The sequence below is a fragment of the Venturia canescens genome, chromosome 4 (genome assembly GCF_019457755.1).
Source record: "Venturia canescens isolate UGA chromosome 4, ASM1945775v1, whole genome shotgun sequence".
NCBI classification, from domain to species: Eukaryota; Metazoa; Arthropoda; class Insecta; order Hymenoptera; family Ichneumonidae; genus Venturia; species Venturia canescens.
This window is the reverse complement of record NC_057424.1, coordinates 22419796-22437901: the sequence shown is the minus strand read 5'-3', so window position 1 is coordinate 22437901 and position 18106 is coordinate 22419796. Positions and strand designations below refer to the sequence as shown.

Genomic DNA, 18106 nt, shown 5'->3' with positions numbered 1-18106 from the left:
CTGTCACTATTTTTTTAGCTTTAAGACGATGAAAAAACAATGAAGCGAAAAAGGAGTATAAATAAAAAGAAAAAGAAAAAAAAAGATTTCAAGACCACCCTAGGCGTGAAAACTTTAGTCGTCGATTGAAATTTTTAATCTCGCTGTTGCCATATTTTCAAATTTTTTTTTACGAACACAGGGCCTGATGAGAAAAATATTTTTAATGAATATTTGCTCAGATGTTTATCTCTATCGTTTTTTTTTTTTTTTTTTCAACCGTTCTTCATTTAATCCGATTTGCGGCCAATGGAACGTCGAAATTCTAAGAGCGTCATCGCTATGCCGTAGTAAAAAATTTGATATTTGATCAGCTGAGCCACGCTCCGCCACGTTCGAAAAAATATATTTGGTGGAAAGAAAGAGACAAAATAAAGAAAAGTAGGCGAGAACTGAAACTCGAGCGCGGAATCGTTAGATTCGTCGGTCGACTTCCACAGCTAACAGGTCGAGCTCCCGGGTACGTGTAGATAAATAAAAATTTTCAAGTTAAGCAATGGAAGCAACGGTTTTAATAAAAATCAGTGCAGCTCAACGGGAGAACAAACTCTTTTTCTATTTTTAATATTTTTTTATTTTTATATTTTGTTGGCTGCAACTTAGACTCGTTAAGATTTCTTACTATTTTCATGTGTCACTATCCGAACGAGTTTGTAGACAAATATTAACTGTGTTCCGTGTCCTCGCATAAGAAGTACGGAAAAACAAAATTATAATAACAATAATATCACCTACGTTTTCCCTTATCAGAAATAAAAACGTGGCATTTTTCTTTTTTCGCCTCTCCTATCGGGGAAAAAAACCGAAGGCAAAACTCATACTCGTGGCGGTAATTGCCAAAGCTAACTCGAGTTCTCCAGCAGCATAGACGAATAGAAGAGCACCGGTCGTTTGCACAGCCGGACTACATATTCCACTTTACGACGATTTTTTTTCATATCAAGTCACTCACAGTTATCATTTTTTTTCAAACCTTGAGAATAAATTGCAAAACAGCAGATTCTACAAATGGTCACGGTGAGTCGCTATGAATCATTTTTACTCGAATAAGCATTTTTAAAAGTAGCTGGCGAAAAAAAAATCTGATACTCTTGAATTGCGAAATAAATGTAGTAACAATATTCTGCCATCAATTTTTTTGAAGTGAAATAGACAAATTCACTATTTTATACACAATTGTTTACTCCTTTGACTATGAACGGATAAACTTTATCCATATTTTCTTCTGAATTCGAAGACTCAACGTTTCATTATTTGTCAGAAAAATATGTCTTGAATGAAAAAATTTCAAGTCAGAGGAGAAAAAAAAGTGATAAATACGAGGAAAAAAATTTGATAGCTTCGAAACTCTACGAAAGAAAAATGCGAGCCCTTATCAGCTTCGCGTAAATAATAAAATGAAGATTAAATACGACTCTTTACAGCGAGCGATCCCCACATGGAGACACGTTTGAAGGCATGGAGGAATTCTTCACCAATAAGCCGTTTTATCCGATGCATCGATCCAAACGATCAACAAACTTGTTAATTTTATGAAAAAAGTTTGTTCGTTCGGCTCGAGTTATCGGGTTGAACAAAACTTCGGAGAACATAATGATTCCACGCGGCGATAATCTGGAGTCATCGAGGATTTTTAAACCCGAGGAATCTTTTATAAGCGATCAGGCGATCGTACAGTTCACGGTCGGTCGGTGTGAAGGAAGCTGTCGTTCTCAAACGGGCCTTCGCATGCTCCAAATCCTAGAAATAAAAACATCGATCGTAAGTTTTGAAACACCATTAATTAGTATGCATATAATTAACGTATTAAAACAATGAATAATGAAGCTCAAAAATTCACAATAATAAAATTGATGTAAAGTTTATGTTATTGAAAGTCATCCGATCTCTAGATTTCTATAAATTTTGTGGAGCTTTAAAAAATCTAATTTCAACGAGAAGTGTATTATGAACGAAAAATAAAGTCAACCTGCAACAATTTCCGATTTCTCATTCTTGCTTCCTCGTTGTTACTCCTCCAGTCGGTCGACGATTCATAAATGCATGGTTTCAAGACACTGAACGTCGTGTTTCCTCTCTCGAATGCAACGCTCTTTCGTTCGCTAGAGTCAATAATAGTAAAACGTGATTGCTCATGTACTTTGTCAAAGAAAATGATCCACTCGAATGTCAACTATTATAATTGGCAAAATACCCTTCGGACATGTTTTCTTCGTACGATTAATGTCGACGCTCTTCATGAAATAAAAATTCGATGTGTTTTGTAACGAAGTTTCCAAGTATGGCCGTCCCGATGAAAATATAGTTGCTAGGCACACGTGTGAAAGTTTCACCTATCGGGGATCCGGTGAGTGAGTAAACACGAGATATGGTAGAAGCAAAGGGTCGAGGGTGTCGGAGCGTCATAACAATAGGCTATCGATCGCTCTGCCAGGTTCGCCATTTGCATACCACCTGAATTCTCATCTGCCCTCTTTCCTCATAACTTCTGTCGTGCGAGAAACGAAAGTAACGAAATCGACGCATAAAAACAGCGTTTCTCAGAATATACAGTGGGAACAGAGAGGCAGCATGCCCATAGATGATAAGCATAGGGAATATTTGAAGACGAAAATAATATACGTTTGAGGAAAAAATATGATATAATTAACGAGTTTGAATTCGAGCAACGAATCGATGCTCAATGATACAAGTGCTCATTATTGATAAAACAATCATTTTTCGTTTCACGTCTCGTCCGATTGCATTTCCGGCTGTAAAGACAATAAATCCGAGTTTTAATGTCGATAATAATTGTTAGTCGGTTATTGTTGATTTTTCTTTTCAAGTTACCATGATGTAAATGTGAGTTGGCAGAGATCTGTCGAGGACCTCGGCCAGACGACTTTTACTCAGCTTCTGCTCTTCATCTATAGCCAAAATTCAATTGCTCAGTATTTCAGTATTTCGAAGCTAAATATAGAGAAAATAAATAGTAAATAATAAGACAGATGAAATTTTACCAAGCGGCACGGTGAGGGACAACGTTGGAAGAGCCACGAATCCGGCAACAAGAGGACGCAGAATCCATTCAACTTTTTTCTCATTATTTGGCCTCAAACATAAATCGATCTATTCGAAAAATAAGTGAATTTTGTACTGCTCATTATGGAAAAATAGTCTAGAGGCAAAAAGATTTCGAAATGTATTCGAATGATGATATGAGGGAAAAGAACTCACCTGCTTTTGTCCTCCGAACATAAAAGCGTCGCTGGCTTCCATGGAGAGACGGAGAGTAAACAATTGCGAGGAATGATTTCGTATGTAATAAGAGATGGAAAGTGGAGTCCGAACCCAACCATAAGCCGGTAGTTTGGCTTCTAATCCAACTACGGCGTCTTCGACCCACAAAGGTGACAAAGTAACGCTACTGCTCGTTTCGATCGCACTTTCGTCGTCTTGTCTAAAACACAAATATCGCTATTTCAAAATTTCAAATAGAAAAACATAGAAAAGTTAATAAAAAAATCTTTCACGATACACCGACAAAATTTTCTATGCCCCATAGTCGGTGAGACTGTTGTTAGTACGTCAGGCTTTTTGAAAAATGCATTTTAAGACTACCTGTAACTTCTACTTTGAGATAACATGGGGATTTTGTGTTATAAAAAATAATATGCCACGAATACGATATTTCACCGTCATGCAGCTCTTTTCACAATTGAACTGTTGGGGTGTCGACTTTCGATTCGAATACCATTAATATCGATAAAGCTATTCTCGTTTATAATCACAGCTGAAAAAACAATCGTGATTTCGCAATGGTTTGATCTGTAATGCGAGACCTATAAATAATATTATTAATTTAAGGACCTTTTCCACCGAATAGTGTACAGTCCTGTCGTGGTTGGTTGTTCACTTCCGGCTTTAGCAATTACGCAATAAGCGTCGGTCGCAGTTTCACCCTCTTGAAGTTTCACACCAGCTACTGTGGACCTCGGTGGAATTTCGTCACGTCTCTCTATCGAGCTACCCTGTTATTGCCAATAATAAAATAGGTCAATTTAAAAAATTTTCCCATTTAACGAGTGGAGATTAAGCGTTTGACAGATGAAAAAGTTGCCAGTTTTCTCGTTCAATTATAATTTTGAAAGCGATGCTTTAAGAAGATGATATGCTTACCAGCTCGATGGATGTGTCAATAATTTCGATTGGCCAGGGCGATGTACAACTAATGTGAGGCATTATGATAAAAGGATCGTCAATAAACGCTTTCGTCAAAGATTCGAATTGAATGGTGTAAAATTGTGTGGTTACTTCGAACGGCATTACGATCGATAACATGTGCATAAATTCTTCCGATTCTCTGACTGCATTCACCCCGATGTAGTCAATCTGGTTTAGAAAGAAAAATAATAAATTAACGAATCAAATAATATGGTTTTAGCACGCCCAATTCCGCTGTGTTGTACGATTTATATGAGATGAAAGTAATCAGAAAGAAAAACTAAAATTCTTGAATTTTACTGATCAAATTCAACCTTGAATACTTTTATATTATTTCATTAAACAACGAAAAAGCCATTGGTCCATTTAATTCGAACATCATTTTTGGCTCAGTTTTTTTTTTAATGTAGTAATTTTATTCATTGATCGAATTATTAATCGAAGAAAATTTTAAAAAAGGAACGATCAACCCAAAGTGGTTTTTTCAAAAGTATATTATTTTAACTCGGTACAAAAACCGAGCTTAGACTTTGTAGTTATCTTCGATGGACTATTTTTAAAAGTTGATACCAGAATTGGGTCGAAAAAAATGCCTTTTTTTTATTCTTCGAAAATACGTGCCTAACTACAAAAACAATGTTCGCTACAAAATTAGCACGTGTTTTCAAAGAATCTATGAACATGCACGTATCTCGAACAGTTCTGAATTTATCTGGTGTATAACGATCGTCTCCGAGAAAAAGACCTGAGACAACAATACGAGCCAATCAGTGAATGCATTGTAAAAACGATCAATACCTTTATATTCAATATACATTTGCCAACTTGATGTGATCTTGCAAATACGACACGTTCGATCGGTGTTTCACAATCCCTCGCAAAAATTTTTTCAAGATCCATTGATATGACTGTTTCTTTTGCGTCGCGTGTTAAACTCAGTTCCGCTGCAAAGAAACAAAAATAATAGTATATAAAATATTTCAAAATCAACTTTCAAATGATACATTTTTTAAATAGTATTAATTAAATGAGCTTACATTATGAAAATATGAAAATAGACTTTTTCATGTTATAAATACAGGAAAATTTAACTGAGAGCAACGTTAACACGAAGAGTATTTTATTCTATTGTTACATTCCAAAATATCGATCCCAATTTCCCTCAAGGCATATCGCAATTTCGAGGATTATAATTTGATACGGTATTTTTTCGTTTCTTAGTAAAAAAAAAAAAATATAAATATGTGTCCGCTTATTTTTTATGAGAAAAATTTTAGATGAAATTCACGTAAATTCAAATTTGTTCATTTTGGAATGTAAAAGTTGCATCGAACGCTTCATACGTTATTTGTGTTGTTTGATTAGTAAACTAATCGAGCGATTATTCAACCGTAAAACTGTCATTACCGGTAGTATCGATTCCATTATTAGGTGCATTGTTGTTATGTTCACTTGAGTCATGGACAATTTTCATTGACAACGAAACGTTGTCAATATCGTCTTTGGTAGATAAAAAAATTTTGATCGGTAACCATTCACCGATTAAAGCAGGACCTTGTGATTCTGTACGAACAGCGATTCTCGATCCAACGTTGGAAATGTGTGCGCTCGTAAGAGGTTTTATAGCGTCAAAACTTCCTCCCCTGTATTAAAAAAATCAACGAAATGATAGAATGAGATATCTTCATAGGAAACCAAAATATGAACGATAATTTATATTCTCAAGCATAATGTTTATGTTTTTAAGCATTTTGATCGACACACGCTTCAAGAAAAGCAAGCTTCTCGGCTCTGGAATTAATATTAATATAATATTTGCCTCAATTGTTGTATTTCGGGGTAGAAACGATCGAGCATATTCGTTTCTCCATTGGTCGTTGAAAAACGCATGATGATGCAACATTTCGATTCATTTCCAATGTAAAGTGAAACGGTGCTGATGTGAATATCACTTGGATTTGTTTGATGGGTCGCAACAAACTGGCAAACGAATTTTTTTGTGCCTTTAGGATGAAGAGTCGAGGAGTCTTCATTATTTTCTGGTGTAGCGACGAATTCGTTGTTACCACTAGTACCACTAACAGTGACCATTAATTTCGAATATTCAATTGGCCCTCGATATAGATTTCTGTGTGGACATAGAAAATCTTATAAATTTACATCAGCCGTAAATAAAATATTTTTTTTTTTCAAATATCAACAACCACGAACCTCACGAATAATTCAATTTTCACGGGATTTCCAACGAGGAATTTGCTGCTAACAAAGCGGGCTTTTATTTGAATAAAAGATGCCATGTTACTGTCGTCTATTGTGAAAATCAAAGGCTCGGAGCGTCCAAGCTCGGCGATCCACTTTTCAGCCGCCGAAATTTTCGTCTCGTCATCCGGAAGATCTTGTTCAGGTTGTGGAGGTTTTTTCTACTCAAACCACATAGAAAACATTACTAAATTATTTCTATTCTTTATAAAATTTTCTCTAAAATCCTATTGTCCGGTTGATCACGAAGATCTCATGTACCTTTTGGAATTCTCGATAATTAAATTTTCTAATATCACTAAGTTCATTACATTTTTCTTCTCCCGATCCCAATTGTTCATTAAATTGAAAAAAAAAAGGCAAAACATGCTTTCTACCTCGAGAATATTGAAAATATTAGCGTGGATGGCGTCTTGATGATTTTTTGCAAAAGCCGTCGACGGTCCGAGCGCTTCGAGGGCAAGGGTCAAATAATCCTGAATACTCGTAGCTAGGTAAGCCGCTCTCAGTGCATTTTTAATAATATTTGTTAGCAAAACGGGCCAGCGTTCGCCTCGATATTCCCAGAGCATATGCATTAACAATCTAAAACAATAAACGAAACGAAATTTATCTTTATAAGATAACATTGTTGATAATTAGAAGCTCCACTATATGAAAATCTTACGTTAGAACTTTGCCATAATCTCGAGCGTGGTAGTATTCCTCAGCCATTTCTACGACTGAAACATTATTTGTAACATTGAGTCATTCTTTATTTACTTTTATTTTTTGTCAAGAAAGGAGATACCTTTACAAGCTTCGAAAAATGATTTTTTTTTTTAATTACACGGAATATTTCTTCGACTATTTCCGAAAAAATCCATGGTATTGAACATTCGTTACGAGCTTTAAATATTATTGTATGGAAAAATTGAACATTCATTTCCAAAGTAGCATTGAACATTCTATCGATTTTAGGGAGAAAATGATTTTGTCTACCAAAAAAAATCGACAGCACAGTCATTTTTTCCGCCTCCCAAAGATATCTCTTTTCTTGAGTTTTATTATTTTCTAGTTCATAGACATACCAAGTAGTCGACGCATTCGAGGACAACGATATATTTTGAACTGCGATATCGCATTGCCTAGTAGACCTATAACGATACTCTGCAACAAATTTCATCGTAAATTAATATTTATATATTAACAACAGCGGTAATAATCATTATATGATATAAATTTTTAGTGGATACTCTAGTTGGTATAAAATAGTAGAATGCGCACAGTAAAATTTCATTCTTACGAAAGAATTTTCGAAATGGCGTGAAAAATATTATACTTGACATAGAAGATATTCCAGTGAAATATCCTGGGTTAAGTAGGAAAGAAAATTTGATTTTTATAGAACTTAATGGTGTCTCCAATAATGGTCGCGATGATTGATGGTAAATTATCCTTTTTTATCATCTCCGCCTAAGCGAATAATTATAAATTTTTCATTTCAGTATCTTTTTCATTCAACTTTAACGATCTACTGGAATCGGCCTGAAAGTGGTACCTACAGTGGTTTTTTTTTCGGGGTGATCGATACAACGATAATTACTCACGGAATGATTAACGGTCGTTTTTTCTCTGTATTGAAGTGCCTGAATGGCAATTGCTTCACGCGCCATATCGGCAGGTTCGGCGCTTAATTTTCCAGGTCGCCAAGCTCGTTGGCCATAGAATTCAAGTTTTTCTTCGTCGCCAAGAGGATTTATATCGGTCGATGGTTTCACAGCATTCTGAAGCAATAAAAAATGCAATAATGAAAGCAGAATTATTAAAATACCGTGATATATGGACAGTCAGAGCGAATTTATGATCAATATAATTTATCATTGCAATAAAAATACTTTGCAAAGCTCCTTGCAGGCCGAGTGTCGGAGACCAGCATGATGGGCAGCTTGCTGAAAAAAGTAACCCGGATGTTGGGTCTGAACTGCCGGCAAACCGTTTCTGATTGCCTCATCGAACAGTTCGGCAAACGTTGAATACTGATTCGACATCCATGCGTGATGCTCGAATATTAGCTCGGGTGGTCCCGTCCGTGTCTTGAATCTGCGCCATATTTATGTGTATCGTTTTCATCATCAAATGTCAGCGTTGAAAATCGTTTCAAACTCTTCACCACATACACTATCATTTTCAGCAATTTTCATGAACAATTACGATTATATTATTGAACATTGTCACTGTTAAAGTTTTTAGTCATCTCGTTTACTTAAATATCATATTACCTTTCCGTATGAGCTCGAAATAACGAAATCGCATCTCTTGGCTGATTCAAACTGAACAATATTCTGCAAACTTTGTAATTTATGAAACTCCCCACAGTCTTTATCTCCAAGGTATTTGTGTCGACCATCCGTATGTCCAGTAGATTATTGTACGCTTGTTGATAATGCCTGAGAATAAGAATTGAGGATTAAAAAAATGTCGTTTTCGACTAAAATGAATACGTTAATCATAAATACGAAAAGAAAAGAAAAAATACGTTCTTGATTTTTCAATCAATGATTTTCATGAACAAAACGTGCGGCAGGATTTTACCAGCTGTACAGCTAATCGATATCTATAAAGGTAGTAAATCAATTTTTTTTTATTTGCGAGCTACTACGTTCGAAATACTCACTTGAGAGCCATTGGTTGATCCTGCCTGAGCTCATTCAGAAAAGCCATTTTAAATTGATGCCTCACAAATAAATATTGATGCGCTGTTCTGTTGAGCTGATCCCTGTGCATCTTCACGATTCGATATTCCTGGTGATAAAAACTCTGGGCGAGATCGTAAAAAGCAACTTCGAGTCTGGAAAAATTCGGTTACCGAGTAAATCAACATTATTTCCTCGTATAGAAAGGTGAAGCTGCGAAATAACTCCAAATTTTTTTTTATGAATTAGAGTTTTCAATTCTGTGTTCAACAGTTCCACACACACACACACACACACACACACACACACACACACACACACACACACACACACACACACACACACACACACACACACACACACACACACACGCACACGCACACGCACACGCACACGCACACGCACACGCACACGCACACGCACACGCACACGCGCACACACACACACACACACACACACACACACACACACACACACACACACACACACACACATCCGAAGATGTTTCAGACTCACTCAACTATATCCGGAAAACGTTATGGGTCAGGAATATTTCCATCAAAACATATCAATTGATACGAATTACCTGGTTGTGTATCCGAATAAATGATCTCCATGTGGTAACAGATATAAAGCTTTTGCAGGTAGTTCACAGGCTGCGCAAAGAGCTGTTGCACGCTCGCTGGCAACAATGTCTTCGGATCCTGGTTGAGATGGAAATCTTTGTATTAGAACAACAGCTATTTTTGTAGTACGTCCTTCGAGGGCAGCTCTGAAAATTGAAAGAGAATTTAATATTCAATAAAAAAAAATCGAGCTTGTTCAACTAAAAATTCTGTGGCATTATGAATTTTTCAATAACCAGAATTTTCAATCTTTTCCTAAACTATGCCAGAGGGCTTTTGAAATTGAGGAATACTTCAGGGTTGCAATAAAATAAATTGAAAAATTATGGTCTATTGAAGAAAATACCTGAAAGATTGTACTCGAGAAGCACATTCCATTTTTTTTTCATTCCAAGCCAAATCATTCCAGTCCAAATCATAAAACAGCACAACAAGGGACGGAATATCATTGAGATATTTGTTCATCCAGTTGCGCTTCAATATTCCTTTTGGTATGTACCACTCGTAGGAATTTCTCTAAAGAAAAAAAGATTGAATGAATATATCCAATTCTTCCACCTTCAAGTGAATTTTCCTCAAAAGTGGAAAAACTTGCTTTGGGCACAAATCTAATAGTAGATTTTTTCTCTTAAAAATAAGAATAAATTGTCTTAAAACCTTTGGCTTCATGGTAGGAAACTCTTGAGTATTGCTCAGAAGTTTGAATTGTATGGCAAGACTGTCCAGTCTACGATTATTGCTGAAAGCATCCCAAATTGAGCGATGCATGGGATTTGAAGTGTCAAGGCCTGTCAAACCTACGAGCGCCAAAGGTTTGGCAACCAATTCTGCCGGTAATTCCGACATGACTCTCTACTATGAATCAATTATTCACAGCACCCAATAGTATGAACACATTCACAAACAGCAATAACCTGCAATTTTAAGGGAAAACCACAATTTGTAAATTGACATTTATTTTCATTATTTATTAATGTTCATTAGTGTTTATTTTGCCAAGGATAGGACAATTGGACATTTTTATTTTTTTCTTCTTCTTTATATTACTACCTTAATATCGTAACGTTTTTTTTAACAATGTAACCTACAAATTATATTTCGCTGTTTATGAACACTGGGTTATTTATACAGATGCGTTAAATTTCGTAACTTTTTCTGTAAGTGGAAAAACAATTTACAGATATGTCGGGAGTTTAGATGCTGCATGTAGAAAGCACAAAGGAGGAAAACGACATTTATCACTGACTTTTAACAATTAGGGGAGTAGATGGAAAAATATAAAGTAATAATGTACGAGCATTTTGTTTGATTGTTAGACTTTGTTTCTGCGGTCTTTCAGCCGAATAAACGAAGAGCACGGTTTTTCGGCGACAAAAACATATCAACAAGTTTTATGTTGTTTTTAAAAGGGTGAACTAGATTAGGTCATGTATAATAAATGAAATTTCAAATATTAATTGACACAGCTCAAGTATCCAGAATAATGCTTATGCACAGATAAATTATCGTAATATAGTTTTCCTCACAAAATAAAACTGATAATTATAGTTCTGGAATTCTAAGAATATTCATATGTTCGTATACATACACTCAGGAAAGAAGAAAAAAAACTTTCATAACAAATTTTTTTACAAAACGTCAGCTCAGCTGTCAATGTTCACTGAGCCAACTGAGCACTGTTGAACTCATGAATTTCTCGCTCTCGCCTTGCTGCTCTTATATTCCCTCACTCTGTTTTTCCATCTGTGCATTTTCTTTCATGTTTCCATTTTTCTCCGCTTCGAACACTGGTAGTAACATTTCCGTTTTCTAAAATACGCGAATTTATTTTATTATTGCGTGGATCCAAAAAGGACTCGGAAAAATTTGACATTCAATTTATTTCGTTCCACAAAAAAATCCAAATGATTTGGAAACATTTTATTTCGTATCTTTTTCATTCTCTGACGTTCAAATAGAATTTTTTGCTGTTCTTATTCCGCGCTCCATTTCATCAATTTCGTTGAAAAACCAAACAGCGTGTCGTCGCGCGCAAACATTTATAGTAGTAGGACCTGCATACAAGACCGTGGTAGTAGCCAACTCTACACTTGACCACCACTTGCAACCCTGCCCTATCGTATATCCCTACTACGACGTACCTCCTCCCTTCTCCTCACTAAATTAGCGTTCCCCACCATTCTCGCTACGAAGCCCAAACGGTGAACTCTCCCCACCATTCCCGCCCTACCGGGCCAAACCGAAAAGAGAGGAAGAGGGAAACTGCTTTTCATCAAATAAATTTATAATTCCAACAAAATTGATTGAATATTTTATTATTTTGTATATAATATAAAAGTACAAGATCGTTTTTGTCTTCCTCGTTGCATCTCGTATCGTCGTTTGTAACCATTGAGTCAAATTGATTATAAAATTTTGTAAATGTCATAACAGATTTCTTTAAATATAAAAAAACATAAAAATACAAAGCACACGGAACTTTGTACATGTTCAGTAATTGTATATATACAGATGTTATACACAATATTTGGACGGAATATGCATGTGATGAAGTATCTTCACATATCTCAACTACTATTAGAGGCTAAAATCATGATTGAAAAATAGGTTTCAGCATCGATTTCTATCGCTATGCACTTTTGAAAGTTCACTTTGAAACATACAGAATGTGTTGTCCTTAGATTAGTAAAACAAAGTTCTCATATTTTATATTATTAAATTTCTTAATCAGTTTTTTCGGTGTAACCTCGTTATCATAATTGAAGGCTAAATAAAATACAGCACTTCTGATCGCATTTTGTAAAGGCACTTAGTGACAACAGTGGTGACACATTTGGTTAGCGATTCCAACCAAGTTTTGGAAATCAATTGAAAATAGCAGCTTCTGGGTTTTTTCGATCAACCATGAAGCCGCTCTCTTAAAAATAGTTGGTTGAACGGTTTTTTAATAAAGAAAAAAAATATCGCGCTCGTATCTCAATCGAGGGAAATGAGTGATTGATTTTCAGATTCATTATGGTTTTTGAGTATTCAGCCTTCGTAATTTCCATGGTGGAATGTTTGTCACGTTTGTCAAAAGACTTACGAACATGTGCATGTAAGATCTCAATCCTATAATTCCAATACGAACTAAAAAATATGCTTAGAAAATTGCCTAAAAAATATGTTTAGAATATTTTTTAGGCAAATTGTACAAAAAAAATTACATTACACGAAAATTTTGAACGTTTGCGTCATAGTTGTCATCAATTGACAAATAATTTCCAATTGAATTAAAATGCACAATATACGAAATTTAATTTTCGGACAATTGGTCTATTTTTTAACAAACTCATTTGGAAATGTTAAATCTCTCAAAATTTCTACGTCTCCTGATGTTTTAAAAATTTTTGTGGTATCGCAAGGTCTTAAAATTCTGCCGTACCTACGTATCCACGAAATATCGCTAAATATAAATTTTGTACAAGCTTACAAATTAAAATTATTATTTTCTTGGACGGTTTTTTCTCGGGCTTGATTTAAAACCCGAGGCATAGTTTCCACGTATATCGGTGGATAACTTATGAGATTTGGATACGCACGAATTTATCTGCGTACATAAAAGCGGTAGAAAAGAACTAAAACTGAAAAAACGAGTATCCAGCTTGATTGGATGGAAGTTGCGCCGGCTAGACGGCACTTGAACATGTCATATCTGCAAAGAAATATTGCGATTAATACTTTCCAAACACCAATTTTGTATTGATAATGCTCAAAAGTTAATGAATAATTCGAGCTTTTTTACCGAGTTTCTACGTCGTTGACGATGTTGTTGAATTCAGCTTCGACTATTTGACCATCGTAATACGTGATGGGATCTTCAAACGGATATTCGAAGCCTTGTTTACATTCGCATTTGTATCCACCGGTTTCGAAACCTCGCCCCAAAATTGGAACACACTGCAATGAAAATTAATTTCCAAACAATCAAATAAATCGTTGATCACCTTCGTGATATAAATCATCAACATTATTCGTTCTGATATCGATTATGAAGATTATTTCCTACCGAATTGATAAAGTCCTTAAAAAAAAATGCAATGACTTACGTATGAAGTTTTCCTGTCACACTTGTGAGTATTTTTGAACGCATTCGCCACATAAAATTTATCATCGCACTGATTGATGTCCAATTTTCGTAAATTCATTGTAACGGCGACGACACCCCTGAAAGTTGGAATATTAAATTGTTGATCAACAAAGATAATCAATGAAAAATAAATTAAGGCTTTCGCACTCACTTGAATTCGAGCTTATCTTTGAGTCGATCCCAACCGAAAAATGGTGAAGCGTAAGTGATTACCCACTTTTTGACTTTGCCTTCGCAATCAAAATACGGCGTTGTCCAATGCCCGTGTTTCAGGTTGGCCGCACTAAAAATGAATGAGAAGTCAACGATGCGATAAAAAGTATAATTATTGTTAATTTTGACTTCTTCTATCCTAGAATTTTGTAAAATAGTTCTCCTCTCCTCACCGGTAATGGGTCGGATAGTGTTCATATTTTTTCTTGTGTTCGCCAGTCTCGTTGAACCGGATATTTATTTTCAAAAAGTATTTTTCCAATTCATCAAAATTCGTAGCCCAACGTTGCTTCAAAAATTGGAACCAAGGCTTGTTCGTGTAAACTTGTTCTGCGGAAAACCCATAATTAGAACGTGAAAGTGTCATATTCCACTTGAAACATTTTTTCAAATGCCTTTTAACAATAACAATTCATAATTCTCGACAACAGAAACAACATTCGTAATTTTAAATATATAACAATAAAATACGCACCAGGCTCGTCAAGTCTCGCCAAGTCTTCGAGTTTGAATTTTCTCGTATTCAACTGAGTCTTGTAGGCGAATGGAGCAAAATATGTTCGATTTGTGAATTTATTGCGTTCCCAGTATGTACCGGCGGACCAAATTTTCGTATCGCCGAATAAAAGCGCCAGAGTCTCACCAATTACTTGATCTTCGGTCAAAGGTCGATCGGCAACTCGTTTGCCCGAATAAACTTCTTGGGGATCAGATACTTGCAAAAATGCGCTCAAGAAATTGGCTAATCTTGTGGCCATTTTAGCTTCATTTTCGAAAAACTCCGGAGCTCCCCAGCCTATGTCACCGTGAAGGGTCAAATTCTGTTTCGAATATCTGTCAAATTATTAACCCCAGAGATTAAAACAATTCGAAAAATCGACCTGAATGAATGTAACAACAAAAACGATAATTACTTGGCACAATTTTTAGGGTTTATGCTAAGTATAAATCTGAGTGCTTCGTCGATGTTCATTTTTTCATCTTGCAAAGATTCCGGACCCTTAGAAAAGTTGCGATATTCGTAGAAGGCTTCCAGATATTTCTCGCGTAAATATAGCGGTGCTTTGTTCCATAAAACCGGCGTTTTGTGAATCCCTAAAATTACAGCATAAATTTCAACAAAAATTCATATTTGAGCTGTTTCAAATTTTTTCCTCATGCGTGTCGTTATTCTATACTTATTATTTGTCGAAATGATCTTACATCCAATTTTCGTGCAATCAAATCCATTGTAATATTGTTCTTGCGTAGCTCGCTCAACTATTTCGCCGAGATAGGGTCGTCTTACGTACGAGGGGAGCCTAAATGATGGTCTACATCTGCACTGATAACCACCTCTTCGTAACCCCCATCCGTGTAAAGGTTCACACTTGACCATGAAAATCAGTCATTATTAAATAAAAAGACTTGAACCGAGGAATCAACGATGCTGTTTTTAGCCTGGGATCTCACTAATCATTTACCTCGGTCGTTTCTTTTTTACATCTTGCAGTATCAGCGAATCGATTTGGACCGCTATTTCCTTCCCCTCGCGGGCACTGATTAATGTCAATTCTGTCAAGATCCATTTCCATCACTGTCACTGCTGTGTATCTATGATAAACAATCAAATTTATATAATTATGAATCAATGTTTCTTTTCATTACCTTCACCATAAAATAAAAGTTTATGCGATATGAGTGAAAAAGAAGCATTGGCACTGCGGTATTGTGTCGGCATAATCGTGAAAATACTCGCTATTTTTTTGTTTGCAAAATCTTAAATTTAATCAGTATGTATCGAGAATCATAGGGAAAATAATATTTTGATGGATTCTTACATAAGGATGGTTTATTTTCTATTTTTCAAAGCGTACAAATGATTCGACTTACGTTGGGTATTCGATATGCCGGAAACCTGTATGCCTTGGATAAATATCCGCAATGGGAACAACTGCGGCGATCATCCATCGGTTAGAACGTCTACAATCAAAATAGGGTCTCGTCCATTTTACCGGACCAGGGTACTCATCGGCAGCTGAAAATTTTATACATCAAAATTGATCATCTTGGAATTCTGCGAATAATCTGAATGATCTTGTAAATCTATGAAAATTTCTATAGATGATCCAATAAAACGTTATGACTGATGAAATATGATTCTCACCTGGTGGGCCGTGGAAATTAAAAGTTTCATTAGTGTTATTGGCATAACGAATTTCTATTTGATATGTTGTTTTTGTATCATGTCTGCGATCTACATAGTCAGGCAACCATTTTCGATACCTGAAAAAAAACATGCAAATTAGCCAAATCATTCTGTTTCTCATTTCGCATGAGATTTGAACAACATATTTTGATTTGAACATATACATATTTCCTTTCATCTTATGTACATTTTTCTAAAACTTTGAATTAGTAAGCAAATGAATATTTTTTTTTCTGTTTGAACGTTTGACCATTTATAACTTGAGAGTAGCTAAATTGAATTTGGTTTTCAGACATCAATTATAATATGTACTTGGAATAAATTTTGAGAAATAAAAATGTTCCAAAATCCAATTGCTGAGTACAAATTAAAATTTTGATGGATAGTCAAGCATCTATCTATCAAAATAAGCACATTAAACCAGGCACATGAAGAAGAAGCTTTATCATCCTTAATCACTGACAAATTAAGGAAAGAGGATGTGACAGTTCTTGTTTTGCCTTTTCACTTGAGGCATGATTCGGTATCAGAACTCATGAAGCAAATTTTGTGGATCTCCCAAAATCATCGGGAAATTTTTTTTTAATAATTTCCTGAGTAGCTTTTTTATTAGTTGAAAATGGTATATATAGAAATTCTCAAATAAATAGAATTTGAATATTCTTAGTGCAAATATTCAGAGTGACAAAGGAAAAAAAAAATTTATACTACCATTCATTGATCCGATACTCATCCTCGGTATAGTCCAGGCTAGGACTGTCTCTAGGAAAAGCACCAAGATCTTGAATGTAGAAGGTATTTCTGGTTGAAATTCTTTCTAAATGAACAGGATCATTGAAGTCATCAGCCCTGAAAGTTCTCGGGGCAAATCTCGGCATTGTTTTGTTGAAGAAGCCGCGATACGAAGGCGTATAAGACATGTTCGGAGAAAAATACGTGGCGGAAGCATTGATGTGAGGGTTGGCAGACACATCCGCAACGGAGGAGAGAAAATAATACATCATGCCAGGATCGTAAGTGTCGTTGATCGCAGGTCTTATGAAACGCGATTGGAGTATGTAACTCCAAAAAAATGAACGGCTTAGGGCCATGTTGTGAAGATGAAGCAGCGCGGTTCTGTTTGGAAAAACAGGATTTATGTTGACATCCTTAATATCGGGCAAATGAGAGACGGTGTCCTCCGGTAAATAAAGTTCCGACAAATGATGTATTTCGCAATTGTCACCGTTCACTTTGTCCATTCGTAATCGTATTTCGTCGAAAGCATCTCGAGGCTGCCACTCGTATTGACCGACAACGCCCAGCCATAAGAACACGCCTACGAGCACCACCGATTGTAACAAACACGCCATTTTTTCAAAATTTTTTTGATTCTGTCGAATTTCAACTCTTACTATACTATTGCGTAGACCACATTATTCTGACAACACCTTTTATTTAGCGTCTTCAAATTATTCTGTAATACTATCGCAACACTACTGAGAGGAAGCGACACGCCCGCACGCAGTTTCGCGTCTGAGAATCGTGTTTCGAAGCGCGTTAGACTGTATGATTATATACGATATACGACGATGCAACTAACCTAACTCCCGACACACACACGCACAGCGTCACACACCCTCGTGATAAACTCAAAGCTTAAAAACCGTATGCATATTACTCATATCATCGTCGCTTCGCTCAAAGGTGTGTGTAAAAAAGGTATTGCGTTCCGCTAGGGGGCAACATTTCTTGAATGAATTCAAATGTAAAACGATAATTCAAATTCTGA

The 18106-nt window shown here is 35.8% G+C and overlaps 2 protein-coding genes across 2 annotated transcripts; both read right to left on the bottom strand.

Annotated features, from left to right (window-relative positions):
• Positions 1–2658: 2658 nt before the first annotated feature.
• Positions 2659–11529, bottom strand: gry (trafficking protein particle complex subunit 11 gry). The gene is made up of 21 exons (XM_043417325.1): positions 11394–11529; positions 10463–10719; positions 10152–10321; positions 9766–9951; positions 9161–9334; positions 8766–8933; positions 8382–8586; positions 8094–8270; positions 7575–7653; positions 7172–7226; positions 6882–7089; positions 6457–6665; positions 6065–6373; positions 5653–5888; positions 5044–5189; positions 4201–4413; positions 3892–4052; positions 3259–3481; positions 3042–3150; positions 2872–2948; positions 2659–2792 (listed from the first exon to the last, which is right to left on the bottom strand). Exons 2-21 carry the CDS (start codon positions 10649–10651, stop codon positions 2766–2768), a joined length of 3321 nt encoding a protein of 1106 aa, XP_043273260.1. The 5' UTR covers positions 10652–10719; positions 11394–11529; the 3' UTR covers positions 2659–2765.
• Positions 11530–12104: 575 nt separating this feature from the next.
• Positions 12105–17899, bottom strand: LOC122410033 (uncharacterized). Its single transcript, XM_043418015.1, has 12 exons — positions 17047–17899; positions 16294–16412; positions 16020–16164; positions 15611–15740; positions 15351–15516; positions 15062–15242; positions 14623–14981; positions 14321–14477; positions 14086–14217; positions 13894–14011; positions 13590–13744; positions 12105–13499 (listed from the first exon to the last, which is right to left on the bottom strand). The coding sequence occupies exons 1-12, from the start codon at positions 17685–17687 to the stop codon at positions 13391–13393; spliced, it is 2412 nt and encodes an 803-aa protein (XP_043273950.1). The 5' UTR covers positions 17688–17899; the 3' UTR covers positions 12105–13390.
• Positions 17900–18106: the final 207 nt, after the last annotated feature.